Here is a 19404-nt window from a genome sequence, read left to right on the forward strand (position 1 = left end):
ACAGTGAGTACTGATGATTAGGACTGTGCATCCCCTTGTTTCAGGGAGATGGTAAGAACTTCTTTACTTATATGAAGGATAGCTGTGTCTTGTTAAATGAAAAGAGAACTGGATAGAAGCTCAAATGTGTTCAGAAGCATTCATATGAAAATTGAGTAACCAAGGGAGTGGACTCTACCAGGGGTCCCCAACCTCTGGCAGCTAATGCCTGATGATGTCAGGTGGAACTGATGTAAAAATAGAAACAAAGTGCACAATAAATGTAATATGCTTGAATCATCCTGAAACCACCTTCTCCACTTTGGTCTGTGGAAAAACTGCCTTGCACAAAATCTGTCCCTGGTGCCAAAAAGGTTGGAAAGCACTGCACTGTAACATTTATTTATTGCCTCTGAAGTTCACATGTATTTGCTCTCAGTTTCAAATTTACTTTATAAGAAAGGATCTGGATTTAATCAAGATTCTCCTTTGGCTGGCTGTTAATATCAAAGCTTTGTCAGTAAAGAGGGCTAGTACAAGTAAACTGCGAATACTTTCCTACCACGTGGCAGGGTACATGTGTGTAAAGCAAAGGGAGGTCCTATATCCAGTCTCAGGACCCATCTGCACCCTGAGTGGGCTGGGGGCTGGGGAGGACTATACTGTGTACCACTCCTAGTCAGACTTTCTCTCCCTGACAGCCTTGACCCAATAACCATGGACAGCTCTGGCCCAGAGCAACCAAGTGAACTTTGCCATTAGCTACTGGGCTACAAGTAACATATTCACCAACGAAAGTTCTGAATTTCAGCTTTGGGGAGAGGGCTCCCCTTTCAAGTTTATTCCTTCCTTGGGTACTCTCCCTTAGCACCTTTATCCTTCATAGGACCTAATTTCTTGAAAATTAATAATTTGTTAAAGGGTCCCTGTTCAAATTGCCATGTGGTTTCTGTCTATTCACTGATAAAGGAGTAACAGATACCTTAATATCTCAAGAAATAGTCTATATTTTTACAAACAATACTATTATTCCTATTAGGTAGTGCTATATTCTATTGATTATCATAATGATGACATCTCAATGCTATTAAAATATTAGAAGACAAAAATTATTTGATGTTTAATATATTCTAAATCATCTAAATCATAAGATGGCAGAGTAGAAGGTCGTGTGTTCATCTTCTCCTGCAAGAACCTCAAAATTGCAACTGTATGCTGAACAACCATCGACAGGAGAAAAAGAAATGCAAAAACGTAAAATGGTTGTCTGAGGAGGCCTTACAAATAGCTGAGAAAAGAAGAGAAGAGAAAGGCAAAGGAGAAAAGGAAAGTTATACCCATTTGAATGCAGAGTTCCGAAGAATAGCAAGGAGACATAAAAAAGCCTTCCTCAGCGATCAGGGCAAATAAATAGAGGAAAACAATAGAATGGGAAAGACTAGAGATCTCTTCAACAAAATTAGACATACCAAGGGAACATTTCATGCAGAGACGGGCACAATAAAGGACAAACAGTATGGACCTAACAGTGGCAGAAGATATTAAGAAGAGGTGGCAAGAATACACAGAAGAACTATACAAAAAGGATCTTAATGATCAAGATAACCACGATGGTGTGATCACTCACTTAGAGCAAGACATTCTAGAATGCAAAGTCAAGTGGGCCTTAGGAAGCATCACTGTGAACAAAGCTAGTGGAGGTGATGGGATTCCAGTTGAGCTATTTCAAATCCTCAAAGATGATGCTGTGAAAGTGCTGCACTCGATATGCCAGCAAATCTGGAAAACGCAGCAGGGGCCACAGGACTGGAAAAGGTCAGTTTTCATTCCAATCCAAAAAAAAGGCAATGCCAAAGAATGTTCAAACTACCACACAATTACACTCATCTCAAACACTAGTAATGCTCAAAATTCTCCAAGCCAGGCTTCAACAGTATGTGAACTGAGAACTTCCAGATATTCAAGCTAGATTTAGAAAAGGCAGAGGAACCAGAGGTCAAACTGCCAACATCTCTCAGATCATAGAGAAAACAAGAGAGTTCCAGAAAAACATCTACTTCTGCTTTACTTACTACATCAAAGCCTTTGACTGTGGATCAAAACAAACCGTGGAAAATTCTTAAAGAGGTGGGAATACCAGATCACCTTACCTGCCTCCTGAGATATTTGTATGCAGGTCAAGAAGCAACACTTAGAATTGGACATGGAACAAACTGGTTCCAACTTGGGAAAAGGAGAACACCAAGGCTGCATATTGTCATCCTGTTTGTTTAACTTATATGCAGAGTACATCCTGAGAAATCCTGGGCTGGATGAAGCACAAGCTGTAATCGAGATTGCCAGGAGAAACATCAATAACCTCATATATGCAGATGACACTACCCTTATGGTACAAAGTGAAGAGGAACTAGAGAGCCTCTTGATGAAAGTGAAAGAGGAGAGTGAAAAAGCTGGCTTAAAACTCAACATTCAAAAAACTAAGATCATGGCATCCAGTCCCATCACTTCATGGCAAACAGAAGGGGAAACAGTGGAAACAGTGACAGACTTTATCTTCTTGGGCTCCAAAATCACTGCAGATGGTGACTGCAGCCATGAAATTAAAAGATGCTTGCTCTTTGGAAGAAAAGCTATGACAAACCTAGACAGCATATTAGAAAGCAGAGACATTACTTTGCCAACAAAGGTCCATCTAGTCAAAGTTTTGGTTGTTCCAGTAGTCATGTATGGATGTGAGAGTTGGACCATAAAGAAAGTGGAGTGCCGAAAAATTGATGCTTTTGAACTGTGGTGTTGAAGAAGACTCTTGAGAGTCCCTTGGATTGCAAGGAGATCAAACCAGTCCATCCTAGAGGAAATCAGTCCTGAATATTCATTGGAAGGACTGAGGCTGAAGCCCTAGTACTTGGGCCACCTGATGGGAAGAACTGACTCATTTAGAAAAGACCCTGATGCCGGGAAAGATTGAAGGGAGGAGAATGGGACAACAGAGAACAAGATGGTTGGATGGCATCACCGACTCAATGGACATGAGTTTGAGCAAGCTCCAGGATTTGATGATGGACAGGGAAGCCTGGCATGCTGCAGTCCATGGGGTTGCAAAGAGTCAGACACAACTTAGCAACTGAACTGATATGCTAAATATTAATCTAGGTATTTTATTTGTATTGACTCATTTAATCCTAACAGTCACCCTCCAATAACCTCTCAAACACAAAACATAAATCTACCCAGGAACTGTTCCCTAAATGACAATTAAATACACTTCTATAATCATCTTTGCTGTGAAGTTCATGATGGTTACATTAAAGCATACCACGACTTTGTTTTAAAAATCTCATATTATTGGGAGTTCCCTGGTGGTCCCATGATTAGGATTCGGTGATTTCGTTGCCATGGGCCCAAGCTCAATACCTGGTCGGGGAACTAATATCCCATGGGCCAAGTGGTACAGCCAAAACAAACAAACAAACAAAACACTAACAAAAAACAAAACCTCATACTATCCATTTAAAACAAACTTCATTGTCTTGATTACAAACTAACAGTGAATCATTGTGGCTGATTAATGGCTTCATAAAGTGATTACAACAAATTCTTAACCACTCATTAACAGCAGAAAAGAGTGATAAAATATTCAAAAGAACAATACTAATAATCCTAAAATAGAACTGTAATCCAAGTCAACCAAGCTTATTCTGTTTCAGGAACTAATTCACTCACTACAAAGCACTCAAGTGTCTTTCAGAAATATAGGGGAAAGGAAAAACAGCCAAAAGGCTTAAATAAGCAAGAATTATTATGTATTTTATTTGTAAAAACAGTCAACAATATGTTTTATACTACTAGCCAAGAAGTACATATTTCATTTAACCAAATATTGATGATCAAGTTTCAAGACTAAAGACGCAGCTTTAAAAATGGCCTCCCACCTCCCAACTGAGATGTTCCGTACTATCAAATAGAATGTACCTTGATACTTAAAATATTTTTAAAACTAAATTAATTGAGCTGCAGTTAGAAGTCCTACCTTAAAAGCCTAAAAGTCTCTTTTCAACATTACTGGAAAAAACATTTAGGGGAAAAGTCACCAAAAAGTTGTTTTTTATGTCACCAAATTATAATTTCAGACCCCCAAATCTTAACTAACAGACCACATTCTCTAAGAATATTATATCTAATCATCTTGCCAACGACTCTTCTTTTACGTAATAATTCTGATGGTGATAATTAAGAATTACTTATAAAAGCCAGGCACTGTTCTAAGAGCTATATATATGTAAACTCACTTATTTCCCAAAACTGGCTTATGAAATACATCCTATTATTGTTCCTATTTTACAAGTGAGGAAACTGAGCCACAAGACGATTAAGTAACCCAAGAAACAGTAAAGCAAAGAGATGAACTCAAGCAGTCTAGCTCTAAAATATCCACTTGTACAAACTTCCATTGAGAAGTATGAGTAGTAGCTTGCTATAACCTCATAACACACATAAGTGGGTACTATTATTATACGCATTTACACAGGAAAACCAAAATTTGTCCAGAGTCAAACATCTAGTAAGTGACAGAATCAGGATACTAGCCAAATTCCCGTTAGTCTAAAAGCTGATTTCTTAACTATAAAGAAATCATAAAAAAAATTTCTTAGCCTCCCTATAACTAAGAGTAATGAATCCATGAAACATCACATAAATGATATGAAATCTCAAATAAGAGTACAATAGTATGTCACGGGATGAACTAAAGATTACACCCCAGATGCAGGTGAAAGAGGAGAGTGAAAGAGCTGGCTTAAAATTCAACATTCACAAAACTAATTCATGGCAACTGGTCCCATCACTTCATGCAAAATAGATGGGGAAACAATGGAGACAATAACAGACTTTCTTTTCTTGGGCTCCAAAATCACTGCAGATGGTGACTGCAGCCATGAAATTAAAAGATGCTTGCTCTTTGGAAGAAAAGCTATGACAAACCTAGACAGCATATTAGAAAGCAGAGACATTACTTTGCCAACAAAGGTCCATCTAGTCAAAGTTTTGGTTTTTCCAGTAGTCATGTATGGATGTGAGAGTTGGACCATAAAGAAGGCTGAGTGCTCAAGAATTGATGCTTTTGAACTGTGGTGTTGGAGAAGACTTGAGAGTCCCGTGGACAGCAAGGAAATCAAACCAGTCAATCTGATAGGAATCAATCCAAAATATTCATTGGAAGGACTCAGGCTGAAGCCCCAGTACTTTGGCCACCTGACGTGAAGAGCCAACTCGTTGGAAAAGACCCTAATGCTGGGAAAGATTGAAGGCAGGAGGAGAAGGGGATGAGATGGTTGTATGGCATCACGGACTCAATGAACATGAATTTGAGCAAGCTCTGGGAGGGAGATGGTGAAGGACAGGGAAGCTGGCATGCTACAGTCCATGGGGTCACAAAGAGTCAGACACGACTAAGCCACTGAACAACAGCAACATACCCCAGAAATATGAAATATCAGTTGATTCCTGCCAAGTACTTCGCGTAGTATCAAAAAGCAAAGACATTTATAAAATGTATCATCTACTAAGAGAAAATACATATTCTACATAAAATAGTTTAACATAAGAAATAAAACAGTTGTAAACTTTGCCTATCAAATACAGTAAGCAGCAAATGTAAACATACCTGCAAGGAGGCAAAACCATGGAGTCTTTCATAAGCACAGATCCAGAAAGCAGGATATACCAACATCTGGCAATAGTTTCTGAACTGTTTAAATGAATAAATAGATATGTAAATAAGTGTACATATTCACATGTATCTATGAATTCAATACAAAACATGAAAAAATGCAAGTATTATTATAAGTAGTTAAAAATTAACAGTCCTTGGAAATTTCACTTGTCGCCGAAGGTTTCATATAGACCATGTTCACATCTTACATAATAACTATCCTAAGATACGGGTTTCAGAAATACATTTTTTTTGGTTCTTCATTATTAACATATCAGTAACTTCCCATTCCTCATTTTTGTGTACTGGGTCACCACATTTGATGAAGATCTACTCAAATATTGTACTAGATGTACATATTAAAAAGTTCTATCTCTGATAAGTTTAATGTGTATTAAGGACAGTATTGTTTGGAATTCACATTTATCAATGTTCCATCTTCATGTTCAACTATAATATAGGTCATAATGATTTACTTCTTTCACTTAAATTCTATTCTGACATAAAAAAATAAAATGTCTACCCACTCTTTCATTTTATGTGTTTTTGAAGGATAAAAAATATCAGATGACTTGAGTCCATCATCAGTTTTAGCTCAATAAAATCACCAATGGAAACCCAGAATACCGTTAGATGTTAAGTTTATAATCTAATCATTTTGTCTCTCATATATTTTTAATTTACCATATCTATAACTTCAATTAATTCTAATATGTAGACAATTCCAATTTTATATAAAAGAAACATTCCCTTTGAGCTGGAGAACTGTATATCTATCTGGCTATCGACAGGTCAACTTGCATATATGACACACAACTCAACCTCAACATGTTCAAAATCTACCTATCATTTCCCTCAAGCTTGATTTTTTTTCTAGGGTTCTCTGTTCTCAGTGAATAATACCATCCATTGTTCAAAAATCTAAGCATCCAAACCATTCTATACAACACCCAGGGTGAGCTTTCCAAATAAATCCTACTGCTTACCATGAGAAGGAAAAATTACCATCAACTTTCCAGAAGATATTTTAAAGTTCTTAATATCCCTCCCCTCTGTCTTAACTGAGGGAAAATACAAATGGCTGAAATTCTCCTACTTAAAGTTCTTTGTTTGGAAATTCCTTCTAATTCTTTTGAAATATGACTTTCATACAATCAAAAAGGAATTAAAATCAATAAAAGAAAAATTTGCCCCAAATCAACACAGAAGAAAGTTACAATTAAATGCTACCACAAGTCTCCAATTGTTATCTCACTTTACTGAAACAGTCACAGAGTTGTCAGTAAATTCTACTATAAATACAAGAAAACTCCTGATGTTCACTCCTAACACCAAGAGGGCCATGCCAGCTCATGAATCAGAAAACATTCAGACCTTGCAGAGAACTCCACTCTTAGAGGGGCTGCTGCTGCTGCTAAGTTGCTTCAGCCATGTCCGACTCTGTGCGACCCCATAGACAGCAGCCCACCAGGCTCCCCCGTCCCTGGGATGCTCCAGACAAGAACACTGGAGTGGGTTGCCATTTCCTTCTCCAACTCTTAGAGCACAGTTTGGCAATGTATCTGATGAGTAAATATAAGGAAAGTGGAAGTCTTTCTAACATGGGTCCACCTGTCTCCTTTCTTTTTGCAAGTGAATAAATCTAAGAATAACCTAGCCTAGCGAAGAGTGCCATACATGATCTTGTCAGATTTTACTCCTTCAAAGGCTTCACAATGATCCTAAAATAAAGAACAAAAACTACTAAGGTGGCCTCCACCTATCTCTCTCCAGACCTCTCTCTTCCCATTTCCTCCTCTCTGCTGGTGGCACTCAGCACAGGGGTTTATTTTCACTTTTTCTATCACGCTGCTTCCCAGTTAAGGTCAACTATATGCATCCTTTTCTCTGCTTCCAATAACCTCTGAATTTAAACTCTTTAATTTACAATTTCACAATTTGTATGGAAATACAAAAAACCTCGAATAGCCATGGAACTGGAGGAATCAACCTGCCTGACTTCAGACTATACTACAAGGGCACAGTCATCAAGACAGTATGGTACTGGCACAAAGACAGAAATATAGATCAATGAAACAGAATAGAAAGCCCAGAGATAAATCCACGAACCTATGGACACCTTATCTTCGACAAAGGAGGCAAGGATATACAATGGAAAAAAGACAACCTCTTTAACAAGTGGTGCTGGGAAAACTGGTCAACCACTTGTAAAAGAATGAAACTAGAACACTTTCTAACACCATACACAAAAATAAACTCAAAATGGATTAAAGATCTAAATATAAGACCAGAAACTATAAAACTCCTAGAGGAGAACATAGGCAAAACACTCTCCGACATAAACCACAGCAAGATCCTCTATGACCCACCTCCCAGAATATTGGAAATAAAAGCAAAACTAAACAAATGGGACCTAATGAAACTTAAAAGCTTTTGCACAACAAAGGAAACTATAAGTAAGGTGAAAAGACAGCCCTCAGATTGGGAGAAAATAATAGCAAATGAAGAAACAGACAAAGGATTAATCTCAAAAATATACAAGCAACTCCTGAAGCTCAATTCCAGAAAAATAAATGACCCAATCAAAAAATGGGCCAAAGAACTAAACAGACATTTCTCCAAAGAAGACATACAGATGGCTAACAAACACATGAAAAGATGCTCAACATCACTCATTATCAGAGAAATGCAAATCAAAACCACAATGAGGTACCATTACACGCCAGTCAGGATGGCTGCTATCCAAAAGTCTACAAGCAATAAATGCTGGAGAGGGTGTGGAGAAAAGGGAACCCTCTTACACTGTTGGTGGGAATGCAAACTAGTACAGCCGCTATGGAAAACAGTGTGGAGATTTCTTAAAATACTGGAAATAGAACTGCCATATGACCCAGCAATCCCACTCCTGGGCATACACACTGAGGAAACCAGATCTGAAAGAGACACGTGCACCCCAATGTTCATCGCAGCACTGTTTATAATAGCCAGGACATGGAAGCAACCTAGATGCCCATCAGTAGATGAACGGTAAGGAAGCTGTGGTACATATACACCATGGAATATTACTCAGCCGTTAAAAAGAATTCATTTGAACCAGTTCTAATGAGATGGATGAAACTGGAGCCCATTATACAGAGTGAAGTAAGCCAGAAAGATAAAGAACATTACAGCATACTAACACATATATATGGAATTTAGAAAGATGGTAACGACAACCCTATATGCAAAACAGAAAAAGAGACACAGAAATACAGAACAGACTTTTGAACTCTGTGGGAGAAGGTGAGGGTGGGATGTTTCAAAAGAACAGCATGTATATTATCTATGGTGAAACAGATCACCAGCCCAGGTGGGATGCATGAGACAAGTGCACGGGCCTGGTGCACTGGGAAGACCCAGAGGAATCGGGTGGAGAGGGAGATGGGAGGGGGGATCGGGATGGGGAATACATGTAAATCTATGGCTGATTCATATCAATGTATGACAAAACCCACTGAAAAAAGATAAATAAATAAATAAAGGAAAAAAAATAAAAAATAAACTCTTTAATTTACACATTCATTTTTCTAAAAATTCTTTGGTTTATGATTAGTCAGATATAGATTTGGATAATTCTTAATATTAATTTTCAAACAGTTTAACTGAGGTATAATCTACAAACCATAAATTCATCATTTTAAGTATACGATTCAATGATTTTTATGAAGTTGAAAAGGACTGTGCCAACATCACCACAAAGAGACCTTTCATGCCGTATTTGCAGTCTATCCCTGCCCCAGGTAAACAATAATCTGCTCTGTCTCTGCAGATTTCTGTTTTTGACAGTTCATGTAAATAGAATCATGTAATATGTGATGCTTCTAACTTACACCTTCCACTTAGCATAATATGTCTGAGGTTTGTCCATGCTGTAGTATGTAGCATGACTTTATTCCCTTTTAATGACAAATAGTATTCCACTAACCAGATGCAGAGCATTTTATATACCCATTCACTGGATAATTTCCAGTTTTAGGCGACTATGGATAGTGCTACTAAGAAAGAACATCTGTGTACCATCTCTGTACGCACATTTTCATATTTCCTTGGTAAATATATAAAAGCAGAATTACTGGGTTACATCATAAAACTTTAAGAAACTGCCAACCCATTTCCTAAAGTGGCTCTATTTATATCCGTACCACAAATATGTGACAATCCCAGGTGTCAACAAATCCTAACCAACACTTGTTAGTCTACCTTTTTTGACTATAGCTATTTTTCAAAATTTGTTTTTAATCAAAGTAACATTGGTTTATAGCACCATGTGTCATATGTGTTTCTACTTCTGTATATCCTATAGCATGCCCACCATCATAAGTTTACTTTCCACCCATTACCATACAGGTGATCCCCTTTACTCATTTTGAACCCCTGCAACTGGAGCTATTCTACTGGGTTTAAAGTGCTTTCTCAGATTAACTTTCTGTATGTAAATACTCTGCACCATTTACTGAAAAAACTGTTTTCCTAACTGAAATGCTTTAGTACCTTCATCAAAAATAAACTGTTCACTGGTGGTTCCTTTTTAATACTCAGTTGTATTATACCCACATTGTGTGCATATAGCTTAGCTACGTAGCTAGAGGTCCATTTTAAAAAAAGGCAGAGACTATTTATTTCTGGGCTCTCAATTCTGTTCCATTTATCTATAAATCTATACTTTTCCTTGATAGCTCTTATATATGTGTAGCTATTTTAATGAACCTTTTCTCCTCCATTACATGTTAAACTCATAAGGACAAATCTCGAGTCTTTCCACCATTCTATACCAGCCTAAGCATTAATACAAATAAGCATTTACTAATAAGTTAATGAATCAACAACTGAACAAATAAAGCTATAAAAATCCATATGAATCCAGAAAATACTTAGAAATAAGGATGAATGCAATGTGCAATGTAACACTGTAGTCAATACCAGAAAAGGCAGAGGAACCAGAAATGAAACTGTCAACATTTGCTAGACCACAGAGAAAGCAATGGAATTCCAGAAAAACATCTATTTCTACTTCACTGACTATGCTAAAGGCTTTGACTGTGTGGGTCACAACAAATTGTGGAAAATTCTTAAAGAGATGGGAGTACCAGACTGTCTTGCCTGTCTCCTGAGAAACCTGTATGCAGGTCAAGAAGCAACAGTTAGAACTGGACATGGAACAAAGGACTGGTTCAAAACTGGGAAAGGAGTATGAGAAGGCCATATATTGTCACTCTGCTTATTTAACTCATATGCAGAGTACATCACTAGAAATGACAGGCTGGAGGAATCACAAACTAGAATCAAGACTGTCACAAGCTGGAATCAAGATAGCCAGGAGACATATCAACAACCTCGGATATGCAGATGATACCACTCTAATGTCAGAAGTGAAGAGGAACTAAAGAGCCTATTGTTGAGGGTGAAAAGAAGGAGTGAAAAAGCTGCCTTAAAACTCAACATTCAAAAAACTAAGATGATAGCATCCAGTCCCATCACTTCATGGCAAACAGAAGAGGAAAAGACAAAGCAGTGACAGACTTTATTTTCTTGGGCTCCAAGATCATTGTAGACCATGACTACAGCCATGAAATTAAAAGACCCCTGCTCCTTGTCAGGAAAGCCATGACAAACCTAGACAGCATATTAAAAAGCAGAGACATCCCTTTGCTGACAAAGATCCATATAGTCAAAGATGATTTTTCCAGTAGTCATATATGGACGTGAGAGCTGGACCATAAAGAAGACTGAGCGCTGAAGAATTGATGCTTTTGACTTGGTACTGCTGGAGAAGACTCCTGAGAGTCCCTTGGACTGCAAGGAGATCAAACCAGTCAATCCTAAAAGAGATCAACCCTCAATATTCACTGGATAGACTTATGATAAAGTTCCAATACTTTGGCCACCTGATGCGAACAGCCAACTCATTGGGAAAGACCCAGATACTGGGAAAGACCAAAGGCAAAAGGAGAAGGGCGTGGCATTAGATGAGATGGTTAGATAGCATTAGATAGATCATGTCAATGGACATGAATTTGAACAAACTCCAGAAGATAGTGGGGGACAGAGAAGCCCAGCGTGCTGCAGTCCATGGGGATGCAAGGAGTCGGATATGACTTAGCGACTCAACAACAACATATCAGCTGCATACATAAAATAAAGAGAGGTCCCTGTTGCCAAAAACTATGGAAGAGAAACAGAGAAGAATTATCTTCATAATCTGAGGATGGTAAAGATTTTGTTTTTTTAAATAGGACATGAGATGCACTAATCACAAGGGAAAAAACAGAAAGTCAGAATCTCTTTTCTTCAGAATATGCCATTAATAGAATAAAAAAGCAAGCCACAGAGAAGATATTTACAATTTATGCACCCAACAAAAGACTTAGAGCATTCATAAAAATTTTATACAAATTGATAAAAACAAGATAGCCCAATTAAAAAATGGTCAAAAACATGAATCAAGATTTCAGAAAATAGCTATCCAAATAGACTATAAAAATAGGAAAATCACTCATCATCAAGCAAGAAAACAAAAAATAAAATCACAATGAGATAACAAAATGAAATGTATATTTTAGAGTCTATTTTAGAATCTCCTAAATATGAGCACATGTATTTCCAATGCTTATTCCTAAGAATATTCCCCAAAGGAATGAGTAAATAAGGGTACAAAAAGACATGAATAAAATATTCATAGAAACTATTTATGATAGGAAAAATACTGTAAACAACCCAAATATTTATTAGTAGTGGGAAAGATAAATTATTTTTTTCACATAATTGTACTGAAAAAGAATGAATGTAAAAACATGGAAGAATTGACATCTGTGAAGTATATAAAGCCTGACCAAAAGGTTTTGTATGAATTTTTATATGAAATTCAGAGACAAAACTAATCTAGGGTGACAGCCATCAGAGCTAGACTATCTTTCCAAGACGGCTGACTGAGCCCTCTTAAAAGCTAGTATGTTCTATATATTCACTGCATAGTCGTTACACAGATGTATCTTGTTTATTAAACTTTATTGCACTTACTTCTTCCCTGAGTTCTATGTATATTTCACAGTTCAGGAATGTATTTCCATCTCTTCCACAGAAACTTTCAAAATCAAATGAATTTCCCTGCTAATAGCCCAAACTTTAAACATTATTAACTTAATTCAGGAAATACTTACCAAAAAAGAACTTGATTGCCACTGTATCTCTCATAGCGTGCTCTTGCAGACATCAATCTAACATATTTTTTAAAAAGTAAAATAATTTTAAATTATCTTAAATTGTTTTAATAATTGTTAACAGCTACCACAACAGAAAGTTATCAGATCTACCACTAAATTTTTCACTAGAGTTTAAAAATATAAACATCACACACATACAAATCTGTTTAATAAACACAAATTTGCTTACATTTAAAAATACTCTATTACTAACACTCTAGTTTTCAATTTTCTTCTTTCTTCTTGATACACTTGTTTGACATATACTAACATCTGAATAATGTTACACAGAAAACAGAAAATAATAAATCCCAAACAATCATATTTTAGCAATTTGGTCCATAGCCAGAAACTTAAAGAACAGCCAGAAAAGTGACAGTTAAGCTGGCCACAGGAAAGTAAAGGGGTTTAATCAAAATTTATACAAAGTTACAACAGTTAGTACTTACAGCACTCAAAAGTGCTTTTACAAACATAATCACAATGATACAAGGTGGCAGGAGAGAGAACTCATTTTATAGAACAGAAAAATGAGGTTCACAAAGTTCATGGGTACTGTCCATAGAAGCTTATAACCAATCACGAGTCTTGCTCCTTCCACTTTAATATAATACCACATCATACCAAGCCCATCTTAAGCATTTTATATAATAAATATCAATACAAAGTACAAAAAGAAAACAGTTCTGTTTTCTCTAGATAGCACAGACTGAGCACTGTACTTTGCTTTAAATATTCTCATTTAATCCTCAAAATGTTGTAACCAAGTTAATCTTTTTATCCCTATTTTAAGGAAGACTAAACTATAGCTTAGATGTTAAGACTTGCTCAAGGTCCATGGCTAAGAAAAACTGGAATAAGAAGGGCCAGTTGCTATGCATAGCCTATAAAAAAGCCCCTAAATGATTTGGCCCCTGCAACTATCTATCCGAACTGATTTGAATAAACCTCTTAGCACATGCTCTTAAACACAGCATCATACTTACCGAAGCTGATGTTCCCTGAGATTTGATAATATTTCCATTCCATGAAGATAAGAATAAATAGCATTTAAGTCCTGTAAAACAGAGAAGATTTTAGATTAGGAACTTATACTTCTAAAAATATTTTCCCTGGTGTGATTCTGGCCTGGGAGGCTGTTTTCCTCAACAGTAGTTGTTTATTTCCATCCATCTAAGTGCATGCCTCCAAACCACAGACACCAGCCCCTTGAGGCCCAGAACTATCTTTTTGGTTGTGAACTAAAGGTTGACAAAGATTATCACTTTAAGGTGGATAATGATGAAAATGAGCACCAGCTATCTTTAAGAATGATCAGTTTAGGGGCTGGTGCAAAGGATGATTGCACATTGCTGAAGAAGAGGCGATGAATCATGAAGGCAGTCCAATTAAAGTAACACTGGCAACTTTGAAAATGTCTGTACAGTCAAATGTTTCCCTTGGGGGCTTTCAAATACCACCACCTGTGGTCGCACAGTTGAAGTGTGGTTCAGGGCCTGTGCCTGTCAGTGGACAGCACTTAGTAGCTGTGGAGGAAGACGCAGAGTCAGAAGATGAAGAGGAGGAGGATGTGAAACTCTAAGTATATCTGGAAGGCGTTCTGCCCCTGGAAGTGGTAGCAAGGTTCCCCACAAAAAAGTAAAGTATGCTGCTAATGAAGACGATGATGAAGATGGTGATGGTGACAACTTTGATGAGGAAGCTGAAGAAAAAGCTCCAGTAAAGAAATCTGTATGAGATATTACATCCAAAAATGCACAAAAATTAAACCAGAATGGAAAAGACTCAAAACCGTCAACACCAAGATTAAAAGGTCAAGAATCCTTCAAAAAAAGAGAGAAAAAACCTCCCAAGACATTGAAAGGACCTGGCTCTGTAGAAGACATTAAAGCAAAAATGCAAGCAAGCACAGAAAACACACACTGAGCAATCCTGGGCAGTACTGGTAAATTAAACCCAAAGATGGGGATAGAGGAAAAAGAAAGACAAATATAGTCTAAACTGAGTATCAGCAATAATCCAGACTGAAGTCTTCTATTTTAATCTCAATCCCCTTTCCTGACTGGCCACCCAACCATGCCCACTTCCAAGCTGGAAGCAATTTCTTGATCTCCTAAAAGTCTTCTGATGGCTGTGATTCAGTGAACCTTATATTTTGCTTTCCATTATTTGTGCAACTGCCTCACTTCTGACCATGTTTTAATCACCTTTGCATTTCCCTAGCTGCTCAATAAATATTTAATCAAAAAAAATAATAGAAAGAAAAGTGAAGTTGCTCAGTCGTGTCTGACTCTTTGCAACCCCATGGACTGTAGCCTACCAGGCTCCTCCATCCATGGAATTTTCCAGGCAAGAGTACTGGAGTGGGTTGCCATCTCCTTCCATTTCCTTCCCCAGGGGATCTTCCCAACCCAGGGATCAAACCCAGGTCTGCCACATTACAAGTAGACACTTTAACGTCTGAGCCACCAGGGAAGTCCTATATATATATATATATATATATATAGTGATATTCCACAATTCTGTAAGCAACAACCACTTATGACACAATTGTTACCATGGAAGAGTCACAAAAATCTCTGAACAACAACAGATCTGAAAAGGTTGAGAAGAATTCCCTCAACTCATACAGGAACCCCTCCTCAGCATGGCTGACAAACAATGCCAGAAATCAAAAATTCATTATTTCATACCAAGGTCTACTTCACTTCGAAACATATGTAATCTTTCTTCTTTAGTGACCCTCAAACATTTGAAAAGTTATCCCATCATCTTAAATCTTTTTTTTTTTTTTTTTACCTCCAGATAACAGTCTCAGTATTTGCAGGTTCCAGATCTTTAAGCATCCTAATTGATCTCCTCTGTGGAGATGACTCTGCTTGTCCTTACTCCTCTTAAAATATGACTTTCTTAAAAAAGAAAAAAGTCTCTTTCAAATAGACTGAAGGGGTTCACCAGGTGCAGCAGTGGTCAAGAACCTGCCTGCCAACGCAGGAAATGCAGCAAAAGGAAGAGATGTGTGTCCAATCCCAGGTGAGGAGGATCCCCTAGAATAGGAAATGGCAACCCACTCCAGTATTCTTGCCTGGAAAATCCCAGGGACACAGGAGCCTGGTGGGCTACAGTCCATGGGGGTCACAAAGAGTTGGACACAACTATGCATGCACGCACACACGATAAAGTGTTATCAGTGAAGTGTTAGTCGCTCAGTCATGTTCTTTCCCTCTCTAAGAGAACTGGGGAATGTGTCTCTAGCCCTCATTCAGATAATTAGATATTAATAAATGCAGGTTAATACAGAGGTATAGTATAACCTCTGCTAAAAGCAATGGCATAGCAAGAGAAAAGTATGGAAGCAGGGAATATTCCTGTCAGAACACAGTATTTTACCACAGAATGCTAGTGCACAGTGATTACAAAGAAACTTAAATTCCTTACAAAAAATGTACCTCCTTATTTTCTTACAAGGAGTAATGTCTTTATACCAAGGCAGACTGCTCCCAAACACCACCTTCCCTCTTACTGATATGTAACTATCCAAGAATTATCAGATGACAAAGAAAAAGACACGACAGCTTTTTTCCCAAGTAAGACAAGAAGAAGAAGTCCTAAGGAAAAAAGCAATAATCTCTGATTCCGAAGATTACAACTGCCAATTAACCGTGATGGATTCAATGACCACACATATCTCTGCTAAATCCTTACCAAAATAAGAGTGAAAAAGACTTTTAAGTATTTTTTTTTTTTAAAAGAGAGATGAACAGATTAAAAGAAGAAACTAACAAATTAGTCTGTAGACCTAAATAAGGTCTATAAAATTCTATAAGACAGCAGATGGAGCAGTGATACGATAAACTGTACTTTCAAAGAGGGCTACAATGACAAATCTTATCCCATATCCTATTTTGCAATGAGACTTTGTCACTCCCTCATCAAAACTGACAACTAGGCACCCTCCCTATGAATCTCGTCCTGTAATTTGTTCTGATCCAAAGAATGTGGCAGAAATGAGGTTGTGTAACTTCTAAGATTCAAATACCCTGAGTCCACCAACGTTGTGAGTAAGCCCAAAATAGCCTCACTGAGAGAAAAAGGCCAATGGAACAGCACCAAAGTACCAAATATGTGATTCTTTCTGAGACCAGACCAGCTGAATGGGACTAAGAGAATGATCAAAGTCAAGGTTCTGTGGGACAAAAGAAATAACCTCCCAGCCAAAACTTTCTGAGTTGGGATAATAAGCAGAGTACTGGCAAAAGTCTGGTTCACAGTGAGCTCTCACTGAGCCTGCAGACCCACCCTAATAGTCTCTCTCTACTCCCAAAGTTTGTAACTAAATTTATATAACTGGCAGTTAGAATAACCCTCACAAAGGATCCTATGTGGTAAAAGCTGTCATGGTGGAAAAGGTCAAGTAGAAACCTCTGTGTGCATGCATGCTAAGAAGTCGCTTCAGTCATTTACAACTCTGTGCGAGACCCTATGGACTGTAGCCCACCGGGTTCCTCTGGCTGTGGGATTCTCCAGGCAAGAATACTGGAGTGCACTGCTGAGCCCTCGTCCAGGGGTCGTCCCTACCAGGGATCAGACCTATGTCTCTTAGGTCTACCTGCACTGGCAGGTGAGTTCTTTACCACTAGCACCAACTGGGAAGGCCTCTGAAATTGCCCCATTCCCCAGAACAAGACAGTAAGTAAAAGACAATATTGCTTTTCCAAAGGGGCAAAGAAGCAAAGACTAATGCCGCCAGTAAAGATTTTTAAGTATGCAGGGTGATGGTACTTCCCATGCATAATCTGGAAAAAGCAGACTGCCAGAAAAATGACTACAGACTGCCAGACACTTAACCAAATTTTAGCCCTGGGCACAGCTGCAAGTCCCAAACATAATACTGTTGAAGGAACTGTTTAATTAAGCTTCGGGTGTTGATTTGGTCAATGTATTCTTTTCCATTCCAGTTACTAAAGTAAAAAGTACAAAAAACAGCAACCATGTAGGACCGCATTAATTTACAGTTTTGCCTAAGGGCTGTTTTAACTTTCTCAAGTTTCTGTCATAATAAACCTGAAAACATCTAGACCACCTGACACATTACATACATATTTTGCTGACAGGAAAGAACCAACAAGAAAATAAGCAAGAGGTACCTGGTATTGTGGAGTCTTGGAGAACACACTCAACTCCAGAAAATGAGATATTAATTCTATGAGGGCTCAAAGACCTGCAGCTTAAATGTTTTTAGAGGTGCAGTGGTCAAGAGCATTACAAGACATCCCCTCCAAAGTGAAATACAAACTGTTGAGACTTAAGCTTTCATTCAAGGTGGAAAAAGAGGGGCTGGACTTACCTTCCACCTAAAACAACAAAAAGTCATAATAAATAAAACAACATTTTTCAAGAGATAAAAACATCAGTTTAAAAAAAAAGAAAAAAGACAGTGAACTTGAGAAAGGGGAAAAAAATGCTTGGTGGTGTCTTGAGAAGAGGGCTCCCAGTGGCTGAGTGGTAAAGAATCTGCCCGCGATGTGGGAGACCTGGGTTTGGGAAGATGCCTTGGAGGAAGGCAGGGCAACGCACTCCAGTATTCCTGCCTGTAGAAACCCATGGAGAGAGGGGCCTGGTAGGCTACAATCCATAGGGTCACAAAGAGTCAGACATGACTGAAGCGACTAAGCACGTTTTGAGAATCACCTGGCCACCAGGGAGGAGAGCGCAGCTGAAGTCTGCAGAGCAGGAGGGAGGAGGTGCATACTACACACAAGAGAAGAACGTGCTGCCAACTTACAGAGGGTTTCACCTGAGTCTTAGCTTGAGTACCAACCATTTCAAGTACAGGAAGAAATTTCTGAATTCAGAGAAAGAATCACCTTAAGGAATTAGCGTAGTGGTCCTCAATCAAGACTGATTTTGCTCCTTGGGTGACAGAGTTATTTCTGGAGACATTTGGGGCTGTCATCATTTTTGAAGGGGTAGGGGGAAGTGCTCCTAGCATCCACTGACTATAAGCCAGAGATGCTGCTAAATATCCTGTGATGCCCAAGACAAAGCCTTAAAATAAAGAATTCTCTGGGCCAAAACAATAGTTCTGAGGTTGAAATTTCCTGGATTAGAGGGAACAATACCCAAAACTCACACTGGGACCAGAAAAGTTGTTACTCCCACCAGAGAGACTGCAAAAATCTCATAATTCAGAACACATTTAGTAGAATACTCAGGAGCCTTTGGATTCAGTATTAGGGCAAAATCAATGCCTCACTAAATGCTACTCTGGTGCTACTCAGCATAGTTCAAAAAACAGCCCCAAAAGGATCAAAAGAATTTCCAAATTACTTAACTCTGCCCCAGAAAAATATTTATAAGAAATAAAAAATACCTAGCACATAAGAAAGTAAACTTCACAATCTCTGGTAGTCCATCAAAGATCATCAGGCATGCAAAGAAACAGGGAAAATGACCCATAATGAGAAAAAAAAAAAA

The 19404-nt window shown here is 38.0% G+C and overlaps 1 protein-coding gene and 1 pseudogene across 3 annotated transcripts in view; one reads left to right on the forward strand and one right to left on the reverse strand.

Annotated features, from left to right (window-relative positions):
• The window catches only part of RAPGEF6 (Rap guanine nucleotide exchange factor 6), a 236880-nt gene that overhangs the window by 190036 nt on the left and 27440 nt on the right, over nt 1-19404 (reverse strand). For all 3 annotated transcript variants that reach the window (XM_043465975.1, XM_043465974.1, XM_043465976.1), the window contains exons 2-4: nt 13914-13984; nt 12886-12942; nt 5642-5725 (exon numbers count right to left, since the gene is read on the reverse strand). In XM_043465975.1, coding sequence (XP_043321910.1) covers nt 5642-5725; nt 12886-12942; nt 13914-13984 — 212 coding nt within the window. The remainder of the gene's footprint in view (nt 1-5641; nt 5726-12885; nt 12943-13913; nt 13985-19404) is intronic.
• LOC122439389 lies at nt 14109-14853 on the forward strand (annotated as a pseudogene).

Source organism: Cervus canadensis, chromosome 4 (assembly GCF_019320065.1).
Source record: "Cervus canadensis isolate Bull #8, Minnesota chromosome 4, ASM1932006v1, whole genome shotgun sequence".
In the NCBI taxonomy this organism is placed as follows: Eukaryota; Metazoa; Chordata; class Mammalia; order Artiodactyla; family Cervidae; genus Cervus; species Cervus canadensis.